Here is an 18,525-nt window from a genome sequence, read left to right as displayed (position 1 = left end):
TGCTGTACCAGCTTGTCCAGTTCCAGCCCCTCTAGAGCAGTCATCTTCTTGCTGTCCTATTGTAACTGTCTTCCCCTGCAGTATCCTTAGAGAAGTCTAACCCCTTAACTGATACTCTGCATCCCTTTCAAAACCCATCAGAAAGAATCTCTTTTTAAGTCCTCTCCTTCCCCTTTGGTATCATTTACTGATGTATCAAAATTACCTTAAAAACTCATTAATAAAATGCAGATCAGTATTTTCCATAAAGCAGCTTATCTCCATGAGACTGCAGAAATAGAACTACTGAAAGTACACAAAAAACAGAATCTGTCCCTTAATTTTACTTTGGTGAGTGATACCGAGTTGATGAATTTACTGAAGCAGATTAAATTTGTACTGCTAATATACCTATTTACTTAAAGACGTTCCATCTATTTCTCAGGGTCAAGAATACGAAAAAGCAAAAAGACTCGAGAGAGATGAAGAAAAGATGGTTAAAGATTCCTAGGTTTGATGGGTTTCATCTGGAAACCATCAGAACTGACTTGTGAGTATGAATGAAGCTAACAATTATATGATAGCGGAATAAAGTTTCAGCGCAAGTAAAACATCTTTCTTGGGATACTTCAGATCACATGATTGTGAAGAGACAAGACTGCTTTGAAACACATTCTATATAAGGATCTTAACTATTAATCTGTAAATATAAAAAGACTCACAATGAAGGCAGAAGAATTTAAAGAACAGTTCAAATGTTAGTGGAGAAGTAGAATAAAGCTGAGGATTCCCAGACTCAGACCAGACTCAAAATGCCAATGCCTAGCTCTGAAGATAAGTAACCTCTAAGCTACTTTATAATTCAGATGCAACACAGCTCAAACCAAGCTGCAACCCTTTCCATGGGAGACTCTCACCTATACCATTGTTCCTACACCATTTTAACTCTAGCAATGTTACCGTCCTTTACACAGTCGTTGACTTAGGTTGTGACATCTACATGGAGCACACAAGGAATTCAGCTTCCCCAAGACCAGGGGTTTACAGCCCAAATAAGCAAACGAAAGCCAAAGCATGGGAAAGGGAAAGTGAGAACAACAGAAAAATGTCACTTAATCATGTGATTTCCACCGTTAATAAATTTTGACAGCTCCCACATGGAAGTAAGGTAAGTAAGCATTAGCAATAAGTACCATTTGGTGTAGTTTTGTTTTGTCCTGTGACCTACCCATTTGGTCCAAGAGAGAGAAGTCAGGAAAAGCAGAACGGGTCCACTGCAACTGCAACACAAAGGGCAGTCCTTCACTTCATACAAAGAATACTAGCACAGATGGTGAATCAACATTTTGCAGGAAAATCCATGTGCTTCCACATTAATGAGACACGGGTTAGAAAAACACAGTATTATACACTGTCGTCATTATGTCAGAAGTGATTTGTTGTCCAAGCTTAGGTATCCAGATGGTACCAAAAACACTCCAAACTTTCTATAAGCAGAAAGCTTTCACTGTAATTAGGAAATGGTTTCAGAAAATATACTGATTTCTCAAAGTATTCCTAGTTCACTAACTGCCGAACGTGCCCTGTCTTTTGCTTGCAGTGCTTTAACAAGGAGGATCTATATGCACTAGAAAACCACAAAAGGCAGAGCTGGGGAGCAATAGCACAGGGGAGGGGAGCTGTGCACAACTATCAATTTCCCAAAGCATGGAGAAGAAGGAATTGGGAAGCCAAGCTATACGGTGCTTCCCTGGTGAACACTAGCAAGGTCTTCAGAAACTACCTGATCTCTGGTCATGCAGGATAGCACCAAAGCAAAACTAGGCAACTACATCATCCATGTTCGTATGGTTAAAAATAACTCCAACTAGAAGCAGTGGCTTCTTCTGATTCAGATCAGGTTTAAGCCCTTACCCCCATAACAGGGTTTATCCATATCTGAGCCAATGCAATTGAACTTTATAACTAAGTCCCATTATTAACAGACTTTTGTGATAGGAGCCTCAAAAATCTTCATAAAAGCTCTCAGTGAAATAATTGCTTTCTTTTCACTTCACCCTAGCAGACTCCCACAGGTTTGACTAATTTTTCTCTTCGAAGTCAATTGTACAGCTCTCTCAAAAGACTTACCTTTTAAAAAGCAGCCTAGAAAATACCAGGCTAAATTTGACATGTTTTTGCCTATATTTCAAAGCCATGGAAAGGTTTTTCTGGAATGAGATTACACCTTTTCTACTCAAGTAGATCAAAAATCTATTGCAGAAAAAAAAAGGGGGGGGGGGGAGGGCGAAGTAGGGAAAAAGAAAGAAATATACTGCTGGGAGAGTATGTGGGTGGCAGAATTCAGTCTTTAATCTGACAAGTCTATGTCAGCACTTCTCCACAAACATATCTATAAGGGATCTAATTGTTGTTCTCTTTGCATTGCTACAGGTTTGTACTGTCTTCTAATGCTACCCTTACAGGGCAGGTTCGCTTCCTGCATAGTCTCTTTGCCTGATGTCCAAAAAGCTAACAAGTAAACAAAGCAAGAAAAGCTGACACCTTTCTTCATCTATCCATTTGCCTTTCTAAGTGTCTCAAACAAATTCGTCTTGAAATTAAATCATATTGTCAACCATGCAACACACAACATGGTCCAAAGAGAGATTTACAGACTGGTAACTAGGGAGCTGGCAGAGGAGGCGGCTACTCAGCTGATGGCTATAAATAGCAAAATCCTAGTCAACAGGATATTATTGTTCTTTGGGGTTCCCAAAGAAGCCTTAAGCAATGGATCAGCTCCTACGCACATGCTGATTGCAAGTCAGCGCCCATGTGCAGTGGGGAGGCCCTGCCCAGGGAAGACTCGAGGCTATTTCAAGAGTTACCAGGTCTCAGCACTTCCCATGCTCCAGAGGGAGGAGAGATTAAGAAACCGGGGGGAAACGGCTCAGCAAAGCAGCTGTCATCTATTTGTTCCTTTACATATTAATAACTCATCTCAAAGAATCATGAGACTAAATAGCAATGCTTTCCTCTGCTCAGGCCATGAAGCCAAGCCTAGATGGCGATCACCAGACAAATACCAAAGAGCTTGAGCAACTGGGAAAAGAAGAAAAGGAGTCTTCCAGGAGCAGGTCAGAATGGCTTATTTATATAAGGCCGCAAGACACCAGCTTCAAGTCAAGACAGCTTACACTCCCAGGTATCGCAGAGCTGCAATTATAAACCACATTTCGAGATGAGGCAATGAAGTGCATCACCCCTCTATGACCTTCCTTCTCTTGCAGAACATACCCTTCTAATCATCCAGGGCAGGCAGACATCCTTAGGTAGATACCTCTCTACATTCATGCAAGATAAATACATCTCATCCATGCCCTAAACAAGCTCTCCCTTGGTCTTCCCCTCTACCCCATCAAGCTCTTTCAGACCTGTACCCAAGGGACACAGAGTTTCAGGACAGTAGATGCAGTTGCTCTCTGTTAAAATAACATTTGGATGATTCTGAGAACTGAACAGAAGAGCACGATTTGACAGCAAGTTCAGGCTGGGCTAAAATTTAATCCAATTCATTTATGCATGCAAATGGAAAGCTTTTATTAGCATATATACTTCTCAAGGAAAACAAATTATAGTTCCTGGAGATGTTCATCATGAATTACCCTCTTCCAGCTTCTAGTAGCAAGTTTTTTTCCTCCCCAGCTCCACTTTATCTCCTTTCTAGCAACACATACTCAAACCATGGCAAACAAAACTCCTTGAACAAACTCAGTGAACTGAAAGCATAGTAAAAAGAGGCAGAGGGAGCACAGCTGATTTGGATCTTGACTGAGGTAATTCCAAAGCACTTGGAGAAAAAGAAGGTTTTACCTGAAGATAATAAATAGTAACTCATAAAGATGATCAACATGAGACTTCAAAAAAATACATCTTCACAAACAGGGAGAAGTAGAATAAAGCAGGTTGATACCACTCCACAAACATTTTGTTCTTCTTGCATTTAAAAAAAACCCTACGCCAAGCCAAAATGAATTGTGATTGCACTTGGTGATCCTTCACACCAGCAGATGTGCATTGGAGAGAAGACCAACAAGCATGAGCAAACCCAGAAGGAGACCACTTGTCACTAAACATGGGAACATGACACGTGCTGGGACAAAAGATGAGTTTGTAGCTTCATGTAAATTATCAAGTTTTAAAAGTTTACGATAGAGAAGGCAGTATGCATGTATTACAGTTCAGATGAGTTGTTAGATGGCATTGTTTGCCTTTGCTGTCAGATGGTGAAGGAGACAAAAACAAGCTGTGAAGAGAGGAATTCGGTTAGGTAGTTCCAATGGTCACCTTGCAAAGAGAATACCAAGGTTCAAGGCCTGCTCCACCAAAACTTTCCGTGCTCACACACAGAGAAATATGTCATTAGGCTGTCTGGATAACTTTGAAATAAATCCTCTGGCTTTCATATGCCTTTGATCCCCAAACCTAACATAAGGGTGTCATCTAGAGAAATACATTAAAACCATAAGATACTCAAATGCTAAAAAAATAGAAATAAATGCCTGCTAGAATGTATTAAGAACACATCTCAGTTTTAGTCAAGACAAATGCAAAGCGATGGGAAAGAAAGCCTATGGGCATCACTATCATCTGAGTAGCAGAACTCGGGCTTGGACCATCTCTGCAAAACCAGTTATTAAATACTACTTCCACATCTGTTACAGCCCCATCCTTCTCTAAGGATGCAACGTGCAAGAACACACACGTGTAGCAGGACCGGCAAACTAAAATGAAGTGGGCAGCCCATGCCAAATCTTTTTGTCATGTGGACATCACGTTAGCACATTAAGCTGTGTTCTCCATGCAGCTCCTGTGTTTAGGCTCCAAAACCAGTCATTAGTGTGATAAATGAAATGAGCAGAAACTTTGGCTCGAAGAACCTGAACTGCAGCAGCTCTGCAGTCAGTCACTCTTCCTAAGTTTTGGTTCATTACTGAAATGAGAATATAAAAGCTCAAGTGAACATTCAGCTCATAATTAAGTGCCTGAATGACAAACCTGTCTACTGGCTTGAGTGACGCAACCTAGGGGCCTCATCTCAGCTTGCTGTGAGCATTCAGACCACTTCTACACCTGGTTTTCGTGATCAATCAATAAAAGTGAAGGACACAATAGGCACAAAAAAATGTGGGTTCCTGCATGAAAAAAAAAAATCTCTAGAGCCATCTGTGGGATAGGCTATGACACAATGTTTAGACCTCCCCCAAAATTAAAGAAAGTCAGGGACTTGGAAGGTACCCAAGCTCTGACCAGTTGAAACAAAATGTGGATATAACTTGCTGCATTAATTAGTTTCCAAACAGTCTTGAAAGACAGATGGGTATCAGCTTTTCAGACCTCCCCAGCTACATATGGATCTCTCAGCACCTGAGGACAGCCCCTCTCAGGGATGTCCAGGACTGCACAGGAATCATGCACTGTCCTTCTCCTGCAAGACGCAAGCTGCCATCACACCAGGGTCACAACCACTTCCTCAATTCACAGTAGTCCCACTGGTGCGACCTCCAAGTTCTTAAAATAAACTCATGATGAGTGATTCTGTCAACTGCAGCATTACAGACAAAGGATTTTATAACGTCCCTTAGCTGTACTAGCAACCAGAACATGGCACTTCCTCTTGATACACACAGGTTTTGAAGACAATTATATCTCTTATCTTCTTGGATTCTTCTGATAAGCACACAATGTTTTAAAGTTTTGAAGGGCCAACACTGAATACATCAAAAAGAACATCTACCTTCAAAGGATGAAACGCAGCTTAGCCAGCAAAGATTCATACTCTGTCTTCTTTCACCCAAGGTCAATAATCATACTAACTTCTGGAAGAAGGCTGAGCAGAAGTTCTTTTTAACCAACATTAAATCCTTAACTTTTTTTCTTTATAATGGGCAAATATGCAAAAATTCAGACAAGAATCCCTATAATCTCAAATCACTCCTTGTCCTGTATCCAGGAAGATATTAAAAAAAAGAAAACAAAAAAGATTAAAAAAACCTCAGAGTAACAGGAACTAAATGTCATTCAGTGGCACTAATCATCAGGGCCAGGAAGTCCCCTACCCGGTGTGGAACCTGAGAACAAGGACAGGGACTGAATGCTTCCCAGCTACTCTGGAGAGTAACTGCTGGAACTGCCCAGGATTTGTACCAGAAATAAGCCTACTGAGTACCTTGTCAAAAAAGGATAGTCAATGGGAATTTTGTCTATGAAAGCTCGTCTTCTCATTTGGGCAGGATTTCTACGATTCACCAGTTTTAGAGTATCACATGAAGGCGCTGGCCGCAGTCGCTCCTGCGCTACCATTAGGTTTTTCAGGACCACACTCTGCCCCATTTGCCTACTTCTGTTTGCCTCGTTACTCTCCCTGGGCAAACAGCCCAGACAGATCTATGTTTGTTTCCTTCTATATACATAAATAAATATATATATATATATATATATATTAGCTCCCAGACAGTAAGTCTGAAATGGATATTTCATACTGCGTTATTTATAAATACTATATCTTTATTAAGCTGTAGCTGCAGTTCACGTTTATCATGAACATCAGCAAGAGCCAAAAAGATTTAATCACATGTCCAGATGCAGTCATATAAAGGACCAGTTTTTAACAAAGTTATCTGCATTGGCATTGCTTCCATCTGCCTCAGTGACAGGACTGTCTTGCCCTTCCCATTTTTCACTGAGCCAAGAGAAGCATAATCAGCCCTTAGTTGCGAACTACACTGACTGCATATGCAAAACACCTATTGATACACCTTAGGGGGTTCTTTGCAAGGACTAAAACAAAATGGCAAAGTACTTCTTTCTGACCATGGACATGCACAATGGAAAGACGTGCACAATGGAAAGACAGCCCGTGCACACAACCAGTCCTTGTGCTTTGGCTGAAGTTCAAGAGGTTCAGCTGCAGTCCCATGAAATAGACAGTTCAGGCCGTAATATGGCTCTCACAACATATGAATGACACATGGCTGCCTGATCAGAGGGGTTTATTGTACTGTTATTTCGGTTTCTTGAAGAAAACAGGAAAAAAAAGGCTAGAAGAACAAAAATGCAGTTTACCATACACTTGAGAGTTAGAAAGCAATAACAAGATTAGTGCATATCACAGACCTTTCAGATTCCAGAAGTGCTAACAAATGAATTATCCTGACAGGTCCAAAAAAGTAACACTTGCCACGTTACCATTGACAGTGATGGTAAGCTGGGTGGAGAGAGAAAAGAATAATGTATGTAGGCAGTTTAGTTGAAGTTCATTTTCTCCCCTGTAAGTACCTTCGTCCTGGTGCAACATACAAAATACTTTCTTTTAAGGGCTCTTTGTTAACCTGGAGACTGCAACTGCTGGGCCACAATGAACAACAGCCGCTTGGGAGAACTTGTCTCTGTGAGGGACAATCCCAGGTGCAAGACCTAAATGTGAGCTTCTCTATGTCTGGCTAAAACGTGGAGCACCCACCCTGGGGGTCCCAGTCTAAGAACAGGAGCACTACAGCATCCACCATGATGTGGTTAATTAGACACTCCAAACTCATTTCACAGCCAGGTAACTACAAGTCTCCAATCCAACTCAAACATTAAACAGAAACCTGAGAAGTTCAGTTGCCCAAAAAGCCACAAACCTACCAGTAAGACAAGCTGAGTACAGTTTACTGCCTTCAGACAAGATTTGGCCTTCTACTCAAAATCCCTATGCACGTGAAAGCCCTGGTGACACAACCTGATCTAGCTGCAGCATTTCATGGGTATGGGTAGAGCACCTCCGACTTTAGCGGGGCTCTAGATGGACTCAGACTTATGGAGCATCATCAGAATAAGCTAGGCAGCAACACAACCTGCAGGATCTGCGCTGCAGGGCCAGGCTCTGGCTGGCATGTAAATCTAAGCATGCCACTGAACAGACATGTTTCCTGGTAATGGACACTGCACATGAGCAGGGATTTCTTTGCCCAGCTTGGGACACTACAAAATGCACTCACCCCCAGTCTTAGTTAGGATAGGATGAAGATCCAAAGGGATACATGCATTAAAGATGACAAGAACTGGAATATAGATGTTTCTATTTGAAATTAATCCTGTGGCACACTAAGTGAGCATTCGTTTTGTAAACAACTAGAATTATATTACCAAAAGAGAAAAACAAAAATTGCCATAATAAAGCAAAGCAACAACACTGACCTAGAAGGGTCTCATTTCTGACTATCAACAGTAAAAGATGCTAACATAAACAGTATTAGAAGAAAAAAAAAAAAAGGTAACTCATTGTTCATAGATAACACTGGGTCTGAATTGTACTGATATGTATCAAGTGTAACTTTCAAGATACTACAGCATAAAATATGTTTTAAGATAGGAATTAGTAGAAAATAATTAACAGAATCCTCAAAATATTACACTATTTCAACAAATAATTCGATGGCATGATTCAAGACAAGTAATGGCCATAGAGATTACAGTAATCTTTTAAGTGGTTTTGATAACATCTTTTCAGATTCAGTGGAATTTCTGGTTTTCTGAAGAAATCCTCTCTGCCTGCAGCTTACATGTCCACAGGCGTGCACTCTGTAGACACCCAGGCTGTTGCTATTATGAGCCTCCTTAGAAGATTCCAATTTAAACTTGTGTTTATGGCTATAAAGCCTCAAACTACAGCTAAAACATAGCTCAGCTGTTTGCACAGAAATATGCAGCAGTTATAATGAAGTAAAATCCATCCTGCAATCCTCCACCTACAGTCCCTGTAACTGGTTGGGGAGACATAAAAATAGAATAGCAGGTAAAGAGACCTGTAGAAAAAGCCACATTTTTTAAAAGGTGCTGTGATGCCCTTCACCACCCCAGCACTGACACAGACGTGACTGCTTATCTAGCAATTTTGTCTCCTGAATATATAATTCTGAGAATCTTTTTGACTTCTACATGACAAGACAGACAACATTTGGCTCTTCCCCTCTAGACGTGTGCCCTTAATCATTCTGCAACAACAGTAAATTTAAACAGCATAGGACATAAATACGTAACGTTTAAATGGACACTGACAAGCCAAAATGCCCAAGGTTGCTTTTTCTAGTCCAATAGAAAGCTGTCTTTCAAACAGAAAAAGAAAACCAAGTCATTCCTTTGTAACACTTTCAAAGTAGATGCTACATATTCTTCAAAATGCGAGTGACATAACCTTGAAATTGTCTTTAGGAGAAAGAAAACTGAACTTCTGTCCGAGCTGAGCAAATAAAAAACAAGCAGGAGAAATTATGAGAACTACATTACATTTTAAAATCAGCATGAGTTTTAACACAGTGTTTTGAAGACTGTTGTTCTTAAATGACATTCAACTTCAGGTGAGTGATACAGTCTGAGATGTTACCAGCTCTCCTAATGCTGAGGCTGGTCAGTACTTGAACAGCAGCTCAAGAAGGGAAGAAAGAGAAGGTGATGCTGGCGAGTGACAGCAGATCAACCCCATGCCTCAAGTCAGATCCATGCTTGGATGCCAAACACAGTCTCTCTTAATGATGAAGTGTTAGTATACAGGTGTAAGAGTTCATTTGCCTGCAGAGCTACTGTGCACGATTTGAATTTGGTGTAATTTCATCCACGCAATAGGACAGAGAGTCCAGACTTCTAATTTATTAGAGAAATTAGGCATTGACCTTGTTAAAACTGCATGCTGGAACATGTAATCTGTACTTTGCCTTACCTCTCACTGCTCCTTTATTTCACCGTCAGGATTTCCTACATCTGGAGCAGGTAAGTATTCCTTCCATTGCTGACAAATACTGCCAGGTATGGAAGTGCCCTTACAAAGAACATCTCCACTAGAAGACTTACGTTTCCAGCATTATCTCTGGTTTCTTATACCTGGATCTGAATCTTTCATTTTGGGGGTTCACATTTATAACTCTCAGACCTATTTAAATTCACTTTTACATAGTATATGATCACTTTGTGGTCCTACAGGTCTTTGTGTAAGGTTCTCCAGGCAATTTAATCTTTCCAAATGTCACCCTAATCTACAAAGGGCCCCGCTGAAATGAACATGTCTACAGGCAGAATGAAATCCTGCTGAACATGGTGACAAGTTATGGAAGAGTAAAAGCAATACACAGTTAGAGAATCTTACTTTTGTCAAAATGGATACATTAAAAAAGGTTTCCTTCTATTGGTAAATTTCCCTGTGTTTGAAAGGCATGTCAAACTATAGCAAACAGATTGAATGCTGCTGTATCTTGTAATTAACTACAGAGAGTAATATTTTTTTAAGTGCAATAGTCCTAAGAATTATGCTTCATACATAAATGGATAAACAAAAATACTGAAACGTTTTCAAGACTGACTATAGCCCCTGCCTTTGGTTCTCCATCAGAGATGCCTTAAAGCCCCCCTAAGTAAAGACATGTAGGCACCCTCGATGCCAGAGCTAACTTTTATGAGCTAAGCACCCATATTACCTCTTAAGACATGGGCTTCAGGACGTGTTACCTCAACGGAAGCTAGGGTTCATTATCAGTGGCTATAGTTACTACTGCTCAAAGCTTAGAAAATCTAGATCTTAAGGATCCAAATGGAAAGACAAGCAAAATCAGAGAGTGCTAGGAGTTTATGACTAAGCGATTCACCCAAAGGTACAAACTAGGGCAAGGATAAGGAACCAATGGGTATGGTATTGTTCAGTTTATTTCTTCCAGCCTGTCACCACTTTTTTTTTTAATTATTTCTGACAACACTACAATATATTCCTGCATAGCCCTCCAAATACGTTTGAAGCCCATGCAACCCTCAGCAGAGCAAGCCTGAGACTCAGGAAAGTATTTACATCTACTGAAATCAAGGAATAACCATCTATGGATTTTTGTAGGTCCTGGATTTAACCCTAAGCAAGTAGCAAAACAATGAGTAGCAGGACTTTGGGCTCCTTGTCTAGTCCTCCAATAGAAGAATGATAGTATTCTACCAAGACAGCCCATGTACTCTGTTACAAATATAAAAAATTAACATTAAAACCATAATTATTTTTAAAATTGTGGTAACACCACTTGGTTGCCAGAGATGGACAAAACATCTGACTGCACAAGTATTCATCTCCCAAGGAATGTAAGGAAAGATACATACTACTAAATATACATTCAGACTGTTGCAAAGCACAGAACCAAAATATCATCTAAGAGAGAATAATTCCTGCTGAGAATGTTGCCTCTTTCTAGTGAGTGCAATTCACCACATTAGGGAATATATTTTTGAAGATCTTAAATCAAGCTTCCAGTAGGGAAGATTTTAAAATATTCTTGTGTTGTAACAAAATGTTCCTGCTGGTGTTGTAATGAAAGAAAGCAAGAGAAAAAAAACCATCTCCTGGCAGGAAATTAATTATTGAGTATTCCACTGCTTGAGATATGCTCCTATATTCTGTGCAAGCTTTCCATTTTTCTCTTTCAGTATGTGGAGAAAATCACTATGGATAATATACAAACAGAACAAAGAGCACAAGAATATCAGTTTATTAAATGCATTTAGAAACTGAACAGACCTGGAGTGAGAGACTTGGTTTGTGCATCACCACACCTGGCACTTTTTTGCACTTTACATTCCCCTCTCCACTTCTCCATCAGATTGTCACTTTTGCTTCTGCTTTCTGAAATTACCTCTGTCAAGAATGGAAGCAGTATGCCTGGCTTTTAACATCACTTACCTGCAACAGCTTTGAAATATCACTTCCTTCATTGAAAAAAATAAAATGGAAAATCTCAGATCTTGATGGAAAGGGAAAGTAAAAGCCCATCATCATATGCCTATGTCTAAATATCCAGATGTAATTCCATTTTTAAAACCATCCTTTTTTTAACCCATGTCCAGTCCATTTTGCCAATTTCAACCCTGGCTGTCAGTTTTAGCCTCCCTGTGAAGGATGTTACATCATCCCATCAGTTACATTACAGAATATACAGTTCCGGAGGCTACATCTGCATCCAGCACATGCGCCTAAAACAACTCCTGAATTCAGTGGGATCATACCACTGCAAAAGTATCCCCATGAGAGCTGACACTTCCCAGAAACCGGCATCCTGGATCCTTCCTGGATGTGGAACTATCAAACTAGAGAGGGAAGATGCAACAGACTGAAACAGCATATGCCATCTTCAAATAGTATTTTACATCAGCAGTGCTCTATAGCTTAGCTAAGACATAACGAAGAACTCTTCAAAAGAAATGAATAATTTTAGCCTTTAAAAAAGGAGGCAGAAATGGTATGGAAAACTGCTACCACAGATGGCTGTGATGCCTGCTGCAGAAACTAATACCAGCTAGGCTGTTCAGGTGCTAGTGGTACCGTTTCTCATGATCATCACCACTTGGGCTCATCTTCTTGGGCTCTTCCATCAGCTGCTGGGTGGGATAGCTCGGACACAGGATGACAGCAATGCCTCTGTCTGCCTTCCAGACCTGAAAGACCTCATATTTGTCTGGCACTGTGCATCTGCAGCAGAAGTCTCCACCTCACATATGTAAAATGTCCCATTGAAAGGGAACATTCTGGAGTAAGACAAACCATCAATCTCATAGCACCTAAACACAGACGGTCTTGCAAAGCATGCTGCAGGAGAGGAGATGCAGTAGTAGACAGGACCTCGCATCACCTGAGGTCCTTTGTGTGGCCCTAAGCAGCAGGGCCTGTCAGGATCTATGCTGGTGCTGCTGGAAACTCTGCATCATCCTCAGCTAATTTTTCATCCCAGACTCATGACTTTCTAGCACTATTACTGATTCTGCAACTGATAGACAGTGATACCGGCAGTGATTCAGATCACATTGTTTTGAGAGGAGAGAATGAATTTTGAGTTATAAAGCAGGAGCCAGTTTAATTACTACATATGAACATAGAGCATATGCTGCCCTTTTACAAGAAACTATCCTGAAAAGAAGCACCATGCTTTGCCACTGAGCTCCTGAGTGACAAAAATCACACTCTCCTGAGTATCAGACTCACCATCTGTAAAATGTTTTTCATCTCTAGAAGATAATGTGAGAACTATGTGTTACAAATCATATCTACTGTAAGTGATTGATATTACCATTTGCTTTGGAGCGGCACCTTAGAAAAAATGCCTTTTCCTCCCTGTAAGCGCCTACTTGAGGAAAAAAAAAACAACTCTTAAAACCCTATTTAGTAGTGCAAGCAAGGTGACAACCAATATATATCTCAAAATTCCTTTTGTATGGTAAGACGGGAACAGGAGCCTTTTTTCATGAATATAATGTTATTCAAAGGAATTTGCCCTGTAGGATGCCATTCTCCTACAAGACTATAGGAATTTTAGATAAGGCTGTGTGCATCTGTATAAATGCATTTTAAGTTCCAGAAAGGGAAATGAGTAACTCCTTCTTACAAAAATAATAGAGAGGCAAAGCCAAAAGCATGTTACCCTTTTTAGGAATAGATTTCTTTTCTATCCCTTCTCAATAAATGCCCCTGAGTTAAGGATTAAACCTGGTTTAATTGCTACAGTTTTGAGCAACAAGAGTTCAGAGGCAGACCATCCATGCTAACACACAGAATTGAAAAAGACAGAGCCAGGAGTTCAAAATGTAGAATTACACTATAATCTGATATTGTCAAAACCCAACGGGAGTTCATCCTGGAATCAACAGCTCTGGCTTCACTCAAAATCTGAACTTCAGAGGTTATGACGATGCAAGCTAAAATGTTGTGGAGTGACCCCATCAGCAGTTAACTGCATTAATATAACATCAGATCTGAAAGAATGGCTAATTTGAGTCTCTTTTCTGATAAATTATACATCATCTACAATCAAGCCAAACCAAAACTGATTTCCAGCAACTGCACTGCCTCTGCCAGTAGTCAGCGCCTTAATATCATTAAGCATAAACAGGAAGAGATAATGACCTATAATTCAAGTCTATTATTTTTATGGAACATGAAGATACATCGCCGTGTAATGTGAGCTGTTGATCAAGGCTGGTATGTTACATTAAACAAATTGCTCTCCCATAAGCCACTTCTGCTTTTTCTTCTTTCATCGATTCTTGCTGTCCTTGCCAGTCACAAAGAGTTGGCTGGAGAGGGGCAAACGTAACTTTGGAGGAGCTACTACACTGATACCGAGCTACATTCCAACCCAGGTAATTGCATCCTTTCCGCCAGCACTGCCTGTGGCAGAATAGGGCTGCATCTCGCAGATGACTTATCCAATAACTCTGCCCTTGTTTATTCAACAGTAGCTTATGAGAAGGCACATTAAATTGAGTACTCAGCCACCCGGCTCCCTTCGGGCTGCGCTGGTACGGAGCCGGGGCCGTACCCCGACTGCGGCCGCGCACCCCCAAACCTGCGGGTGGGAGCGCAGGGCGGGCTGTGCCCCAGCCCGCGGGGCGCCTCCGCCAGGCTCCGCGGGCGGCCGGAGGCAAAGCTCCCGCTACCCGCGGCGAAGGGCGAGCCCCGGCACCGCTCGCCCCGCACGCCCGGCCGGCAGGGTCCCCCCGAGAGGGAGCGAGGTGAGCCGGAGCCTGCAGCCCGCGCCCCGACGGCCCTCAGGAGGAGCCCGGGGCGGTACCGTCCCCCCGCGGCGGGGACACCGGCTGCGCCGGCCCCCCAGAGCCCCCGCGCCCCGTCCCTCCCGCGGGGCCCGGCGCCGCTCGCCCCTGCACCGGGGCTCTCCGCCGGCTGGGCGGGCCCGGCGCCCCGCTCGGGCGAAACTTTGGCCCCGCCATCCTCCTCCTCCGTCCCCGCACCCGCACCGCCCGCGCTTCGGGGAGCCGGGGGAGCCCGCACAGGGCGGCCCGGGGGGGCGGGCACGGAGCCCGCAGCAGCGCCGCGCCAGGGCACGGGGAGAGGCGGGGGAGGAAGGACCGGCACGGGGAGAAGGCGAGGAAGGGGCGCGGGGCGGCGCGGGGGCGGGGGGGAGGCGGTTCTCCGGAGGTGTCGATTTACCTTGGAGGTTCTGCACTCGGATGTCGCTGATGTGCCCGATGAGCTCCTCGCGCTGGAACCAGTCCCACTCCTGCCCGGCCATGGGGACGCAGGGCCGGGCCGAGCGAGGTCGGCAGGAGCGGGCGGCACCGCCACCGCCGCCTTCACCGGCACCGACGGCGGGCGCGGAGCGGAGCGGAGCGGGCGGGGGGGCGGCCCCTCTCCGCGCCGCGCCCCGCCCCGCGGCCCTCCCCACTCCCGCCCGCCTCCCTCCCTCCCTCCGCCCGGCCGGGGGCGGTGGAGCGCCGGCGCGCAGTGAGGCGGGGGTCCGGCCGTACCCGCCGCCGCGGGCAGTCCCCCGCCGGCCGCCCCCTTCCTCCCCTCACCAGCGGCGGCCAGGCTCCCGCATCGCCGCCCCGCAGAGCGGCGCGGGCGGCAGCGCGCCCCCCGCCCCGGCCGCCTCCTCGGGCGCAGGCGGGTGCGGGCCCGGCCCCGGCGCTGCGGAGCCCCCCGGCCCGGCGGCGCGCTGCCCCCGGCCGGAGCCCCTGCCCCGTCCCGCTCGGGAATGGCCTGTTGACGCTCCAAATAAATACGTTTTTCTTGCTGAGGCAGCAGGGGGACTGCGAACAATACCGATCTCCTGCCTGCTTTCTCTTGCTGTGCCCGGGGACGGGAGAGGTGTCGTCCCCAGGAAGAGATGTCACGCATCCAGGGTAGAAAGGGAAGAAGAAAGTATGAAGGGCAGAGGGGGTTTCCTTGTAGAGATGAAATAAGCACCACTAGGAATTGAAAACACTAATACGCCCTTTGCACACTCATTTAGCCTGCCCTTGCTAGCTCGTTTAGGCTGTTTGAGTTCTTTTGTGGTGAATTTTCACATTGAATATCTTAATTTACACCGTTTTTCATCAAAATCGCACAGTAATTGTTGTCAGCATCACTAAAATATGTGCCCTGCAAACTTTGTGAACAGCATGAGCGTTTCCTTCACATACAAGTCATTTCCTTGCAATATACCATGATTTGTACTTCCGTGCCTGGTTTCTTTTCCAACCGTGAAGACTGTATAATGTAAACAGCAAATTCTGACACAATCCAGTTGGACTAGTATAGCATCATTAGGCTAGCAAAACACACAAGCTGAGATCTACAAAGTTAAATATAAACAAATCGGGGTGTAGAGATTGTGACTCTTTCAAGGTGGAAGTGTTATGTGATCCCAGGTAAATGCTCACTCCACGCAGCCAGTTGTTTCACCCAGCTCAGGAGTGCAGCACTCTCCCCACAGCCCGCTTGGCTGATCCGTCTGTTGTGACTCAAAAACAGATGGAGATGATGAGAAGGCAAAGTCCTTCATAAAGCATCCAATAGGTGAATATTCATAAAGAATCCAATAGGTGGGCAACGGACTCCGCACAGTGAACTATCCGTCAACTGTATAGCAAACAGTCAACTATCCTGAAACCCTGTCTCCAAGACTCTGGGGTGGTCTTCAGCTGTTTATAAGCATCAAGGCTCAAAAGTTTTGCACAAATTTAAGGATAGATGAATGCCATGCTGAAGTTTATGAACCTGAATCCAAGGAGCAGAAGAAACAGCTTGTGGAAAGGAAAAAGCATCTGAACTCAGCCAGATTTGCACAAATTGCAATGCTGAGCTTTAACTTCATTTTGCACTGGGAGGACCTGTTTTTTCCAGGAGTTATCCGAGTGGGCCAAATACATCAGTACCGCATTTAGAGGTGGAGCTGGAAACTGAGCAGGTGTGGCTGTGGGAAAAGCAGGTGAATGGTCATCAGTGAAATACTGTCTGCAGGGGACTGCAGAGGGCTGGAGGTCCCTAGTCCATGCCACCGCTCAAAGCAGGACTACTGCCAGCACCAGAGGGGGAGAGCTGAGGCTTTGTCTCATCATGCGTGGGCACCCTCCTAGAGCTGGGGTTTCATGAGCTCTCTGGATGGCCTCTCCCAGTCTGTGCTGGCCTGCTCATAAGACCTCCCAGTGGATGCTTGCTATGGTCGGTATGCCCGCTGGAGAAAGGGAGATGATATGAGACACAGGGGAAGTGAACAAGTCTGCAAGCTTCAGCAGCAGAATCATAGAATCACAGCATCATTTAGGTTGGAAAAGACCTTTAAGATCATGGAGTCCAACTGTAAATCTAACAATGCCAAGTCCACCACTAAGCCATGTCCCTAAGTGCCACATCTACACCGCTTTTAAGTACCTCCAGGGATGGTGACTCAACCACTTCCCTGGACAGCCTGTTCCAGTGCTTGACAACTCTTTTGGTGAAGAATTTTTTCCTAATAGCCAATCTAAACCTCTCCTGGTGCAACTTAGGGCTATTTCCTCTCATCCTATCACTTCTTACTTGGGAGAAAAGACCAACACTCACCTCAATGCAACCTCCTTTCAGGGAGTTGTAGAGAGCGATACGGTCCCCCCTGAGCCTCTTCTTCTCCAGACTAGACAACCCCAGTCCCCTCAGCCACTCCTCACAGGACTCGTGCTCTAGACCCTTCACACCCCAGCATCTCAACGTCTTTGTTGTAGTGAGGGGCCAAAACTGAACACAGCATTTGAGGTGCGGCCTCACCAGTGCCGAGCACAGGGGGACGATCACTGCCCTGGTCCTGCTGGCCATGCTGTTTCTGACACAGAAGGTGGACACTGAGGTGCAGCGGAAGGACCAAAGGTCAGAGGAAGCAACCCAGTAACTCCTTGCTGCCAGCCCCACCTGACGTGTGGTGTCGCAGCTGTGATTCATTGCTCTCTGCACACTTTTCTGGGGCTAAATACTGCCGTGGCCCTGCTCCCTGCCCTGCTTGAGAGCTGCCCAGCCCCGCTCTCGGGGTGGCTGAAGGTACAGCCCCGGCACCTCCGGCACCTCCAGGCCTGGCGGCTGTAGCTGCATTTGACCTGCACAGTCTGGGTCTCAGCGTCAGGTTGAGTTTGAGATGTTGTAAATGATTAACATTGTGGGCATGGGGAAGTTAAAACTTCTGCTTAGGGAGAAGAGAAAGGCATTAAACCTTTCTTACCTGGGAAAGCACCTGCTCTGTGCAGCCCCATCTTCTGAAGACAAAATGGCGGTGGGCAGTGGGGCCCAGGAGCCGGCGCAGGCTGGGACTGCCCGCTCCTCCTGTGCCGACGGGAGGTGAGAGCACCAGCCCTGCTGCCTGCCCTTCTCCTGCCGGTCAGCCAGGCAGGACCTCCACCTTGGCCTGGGCCAGGCCCATCTGGCAGGTCTGGGCACTCCAGTTTCTAGCCCAGCGCGTCAACATAAGCTGCATTGACCTCGTCTTGCATTAATACGCTGGGTCCCGAGCTACTGTGAATGAAAACTCTGGTCCAGCTTCACTTCACAGGGGTGCAGTCCCGCCCACAGCCTGACAGGCATCGCCTGCGTTTGTCCGTCTGAGACCTTCAGACAGTTCTTTGGCACCTCCCCAAACCAACTCCACTGTTAGCAGAAGCCCTCATAGGTAAACCTCCTCCGAGATGGTTGTGAATAAAATCACAATATATGCAGAAATAAGTGCTCCAATATGATAATCTAAGGCTCTAAAATTGTAA

The 18,525-nt window shown here is 44.7% G+C and overlaps 1 protein-coding gene across 3 annotated transcripts in view; it reads right to left on the bottom strand.

Annotated features, from left to right (window-relative positions):
- The window catches only part of CLMN (calmin), a 77,144-nt gene extending 61,976 nt beyond the window's left edge, over positions 1–15,168 (bottom strand). For 2 of the 3 annotated variants that reach the window (XM_040600566.1, XM_040600567.1), the window contains exon 1: positions 14,969–15,166. In XM_040600566.1, coding sequence (XP_040456500.1) covers positions 14,969–15,050 — 82 coding nt within the window. In that variant the 5' untranslated portion in view covers positions 15,051–15,166. Of the gene's footprint in view, positions 1–14,968 lie in introns of all 3 variants that reach the window. The other variant, XM_040600569.1, reaches the window with a different exon arrangement.
- Between the last annotated feature and the right edge of the window lie 3,357 nt (positions 15,169–18,525).

The sequence above is a fragment of the Falco naumanni genome, chromosome 7, assembly GCF_017639655.2.
Source record: "Falco naumanni isolate bFalNau1 chromosome 7, bFalNau1.pat, whole genome shotgun sequence".
NCBI classification, from domain to species: domain Eukaryota; kingdom Metazoa; phylum Chordata; class Aves; order Falconiformes; family Falconidae; genus Falco; species Falco naumanni.
This window is presented reverse-complemented; position numbering and strand designations above follow the sequence as displayed.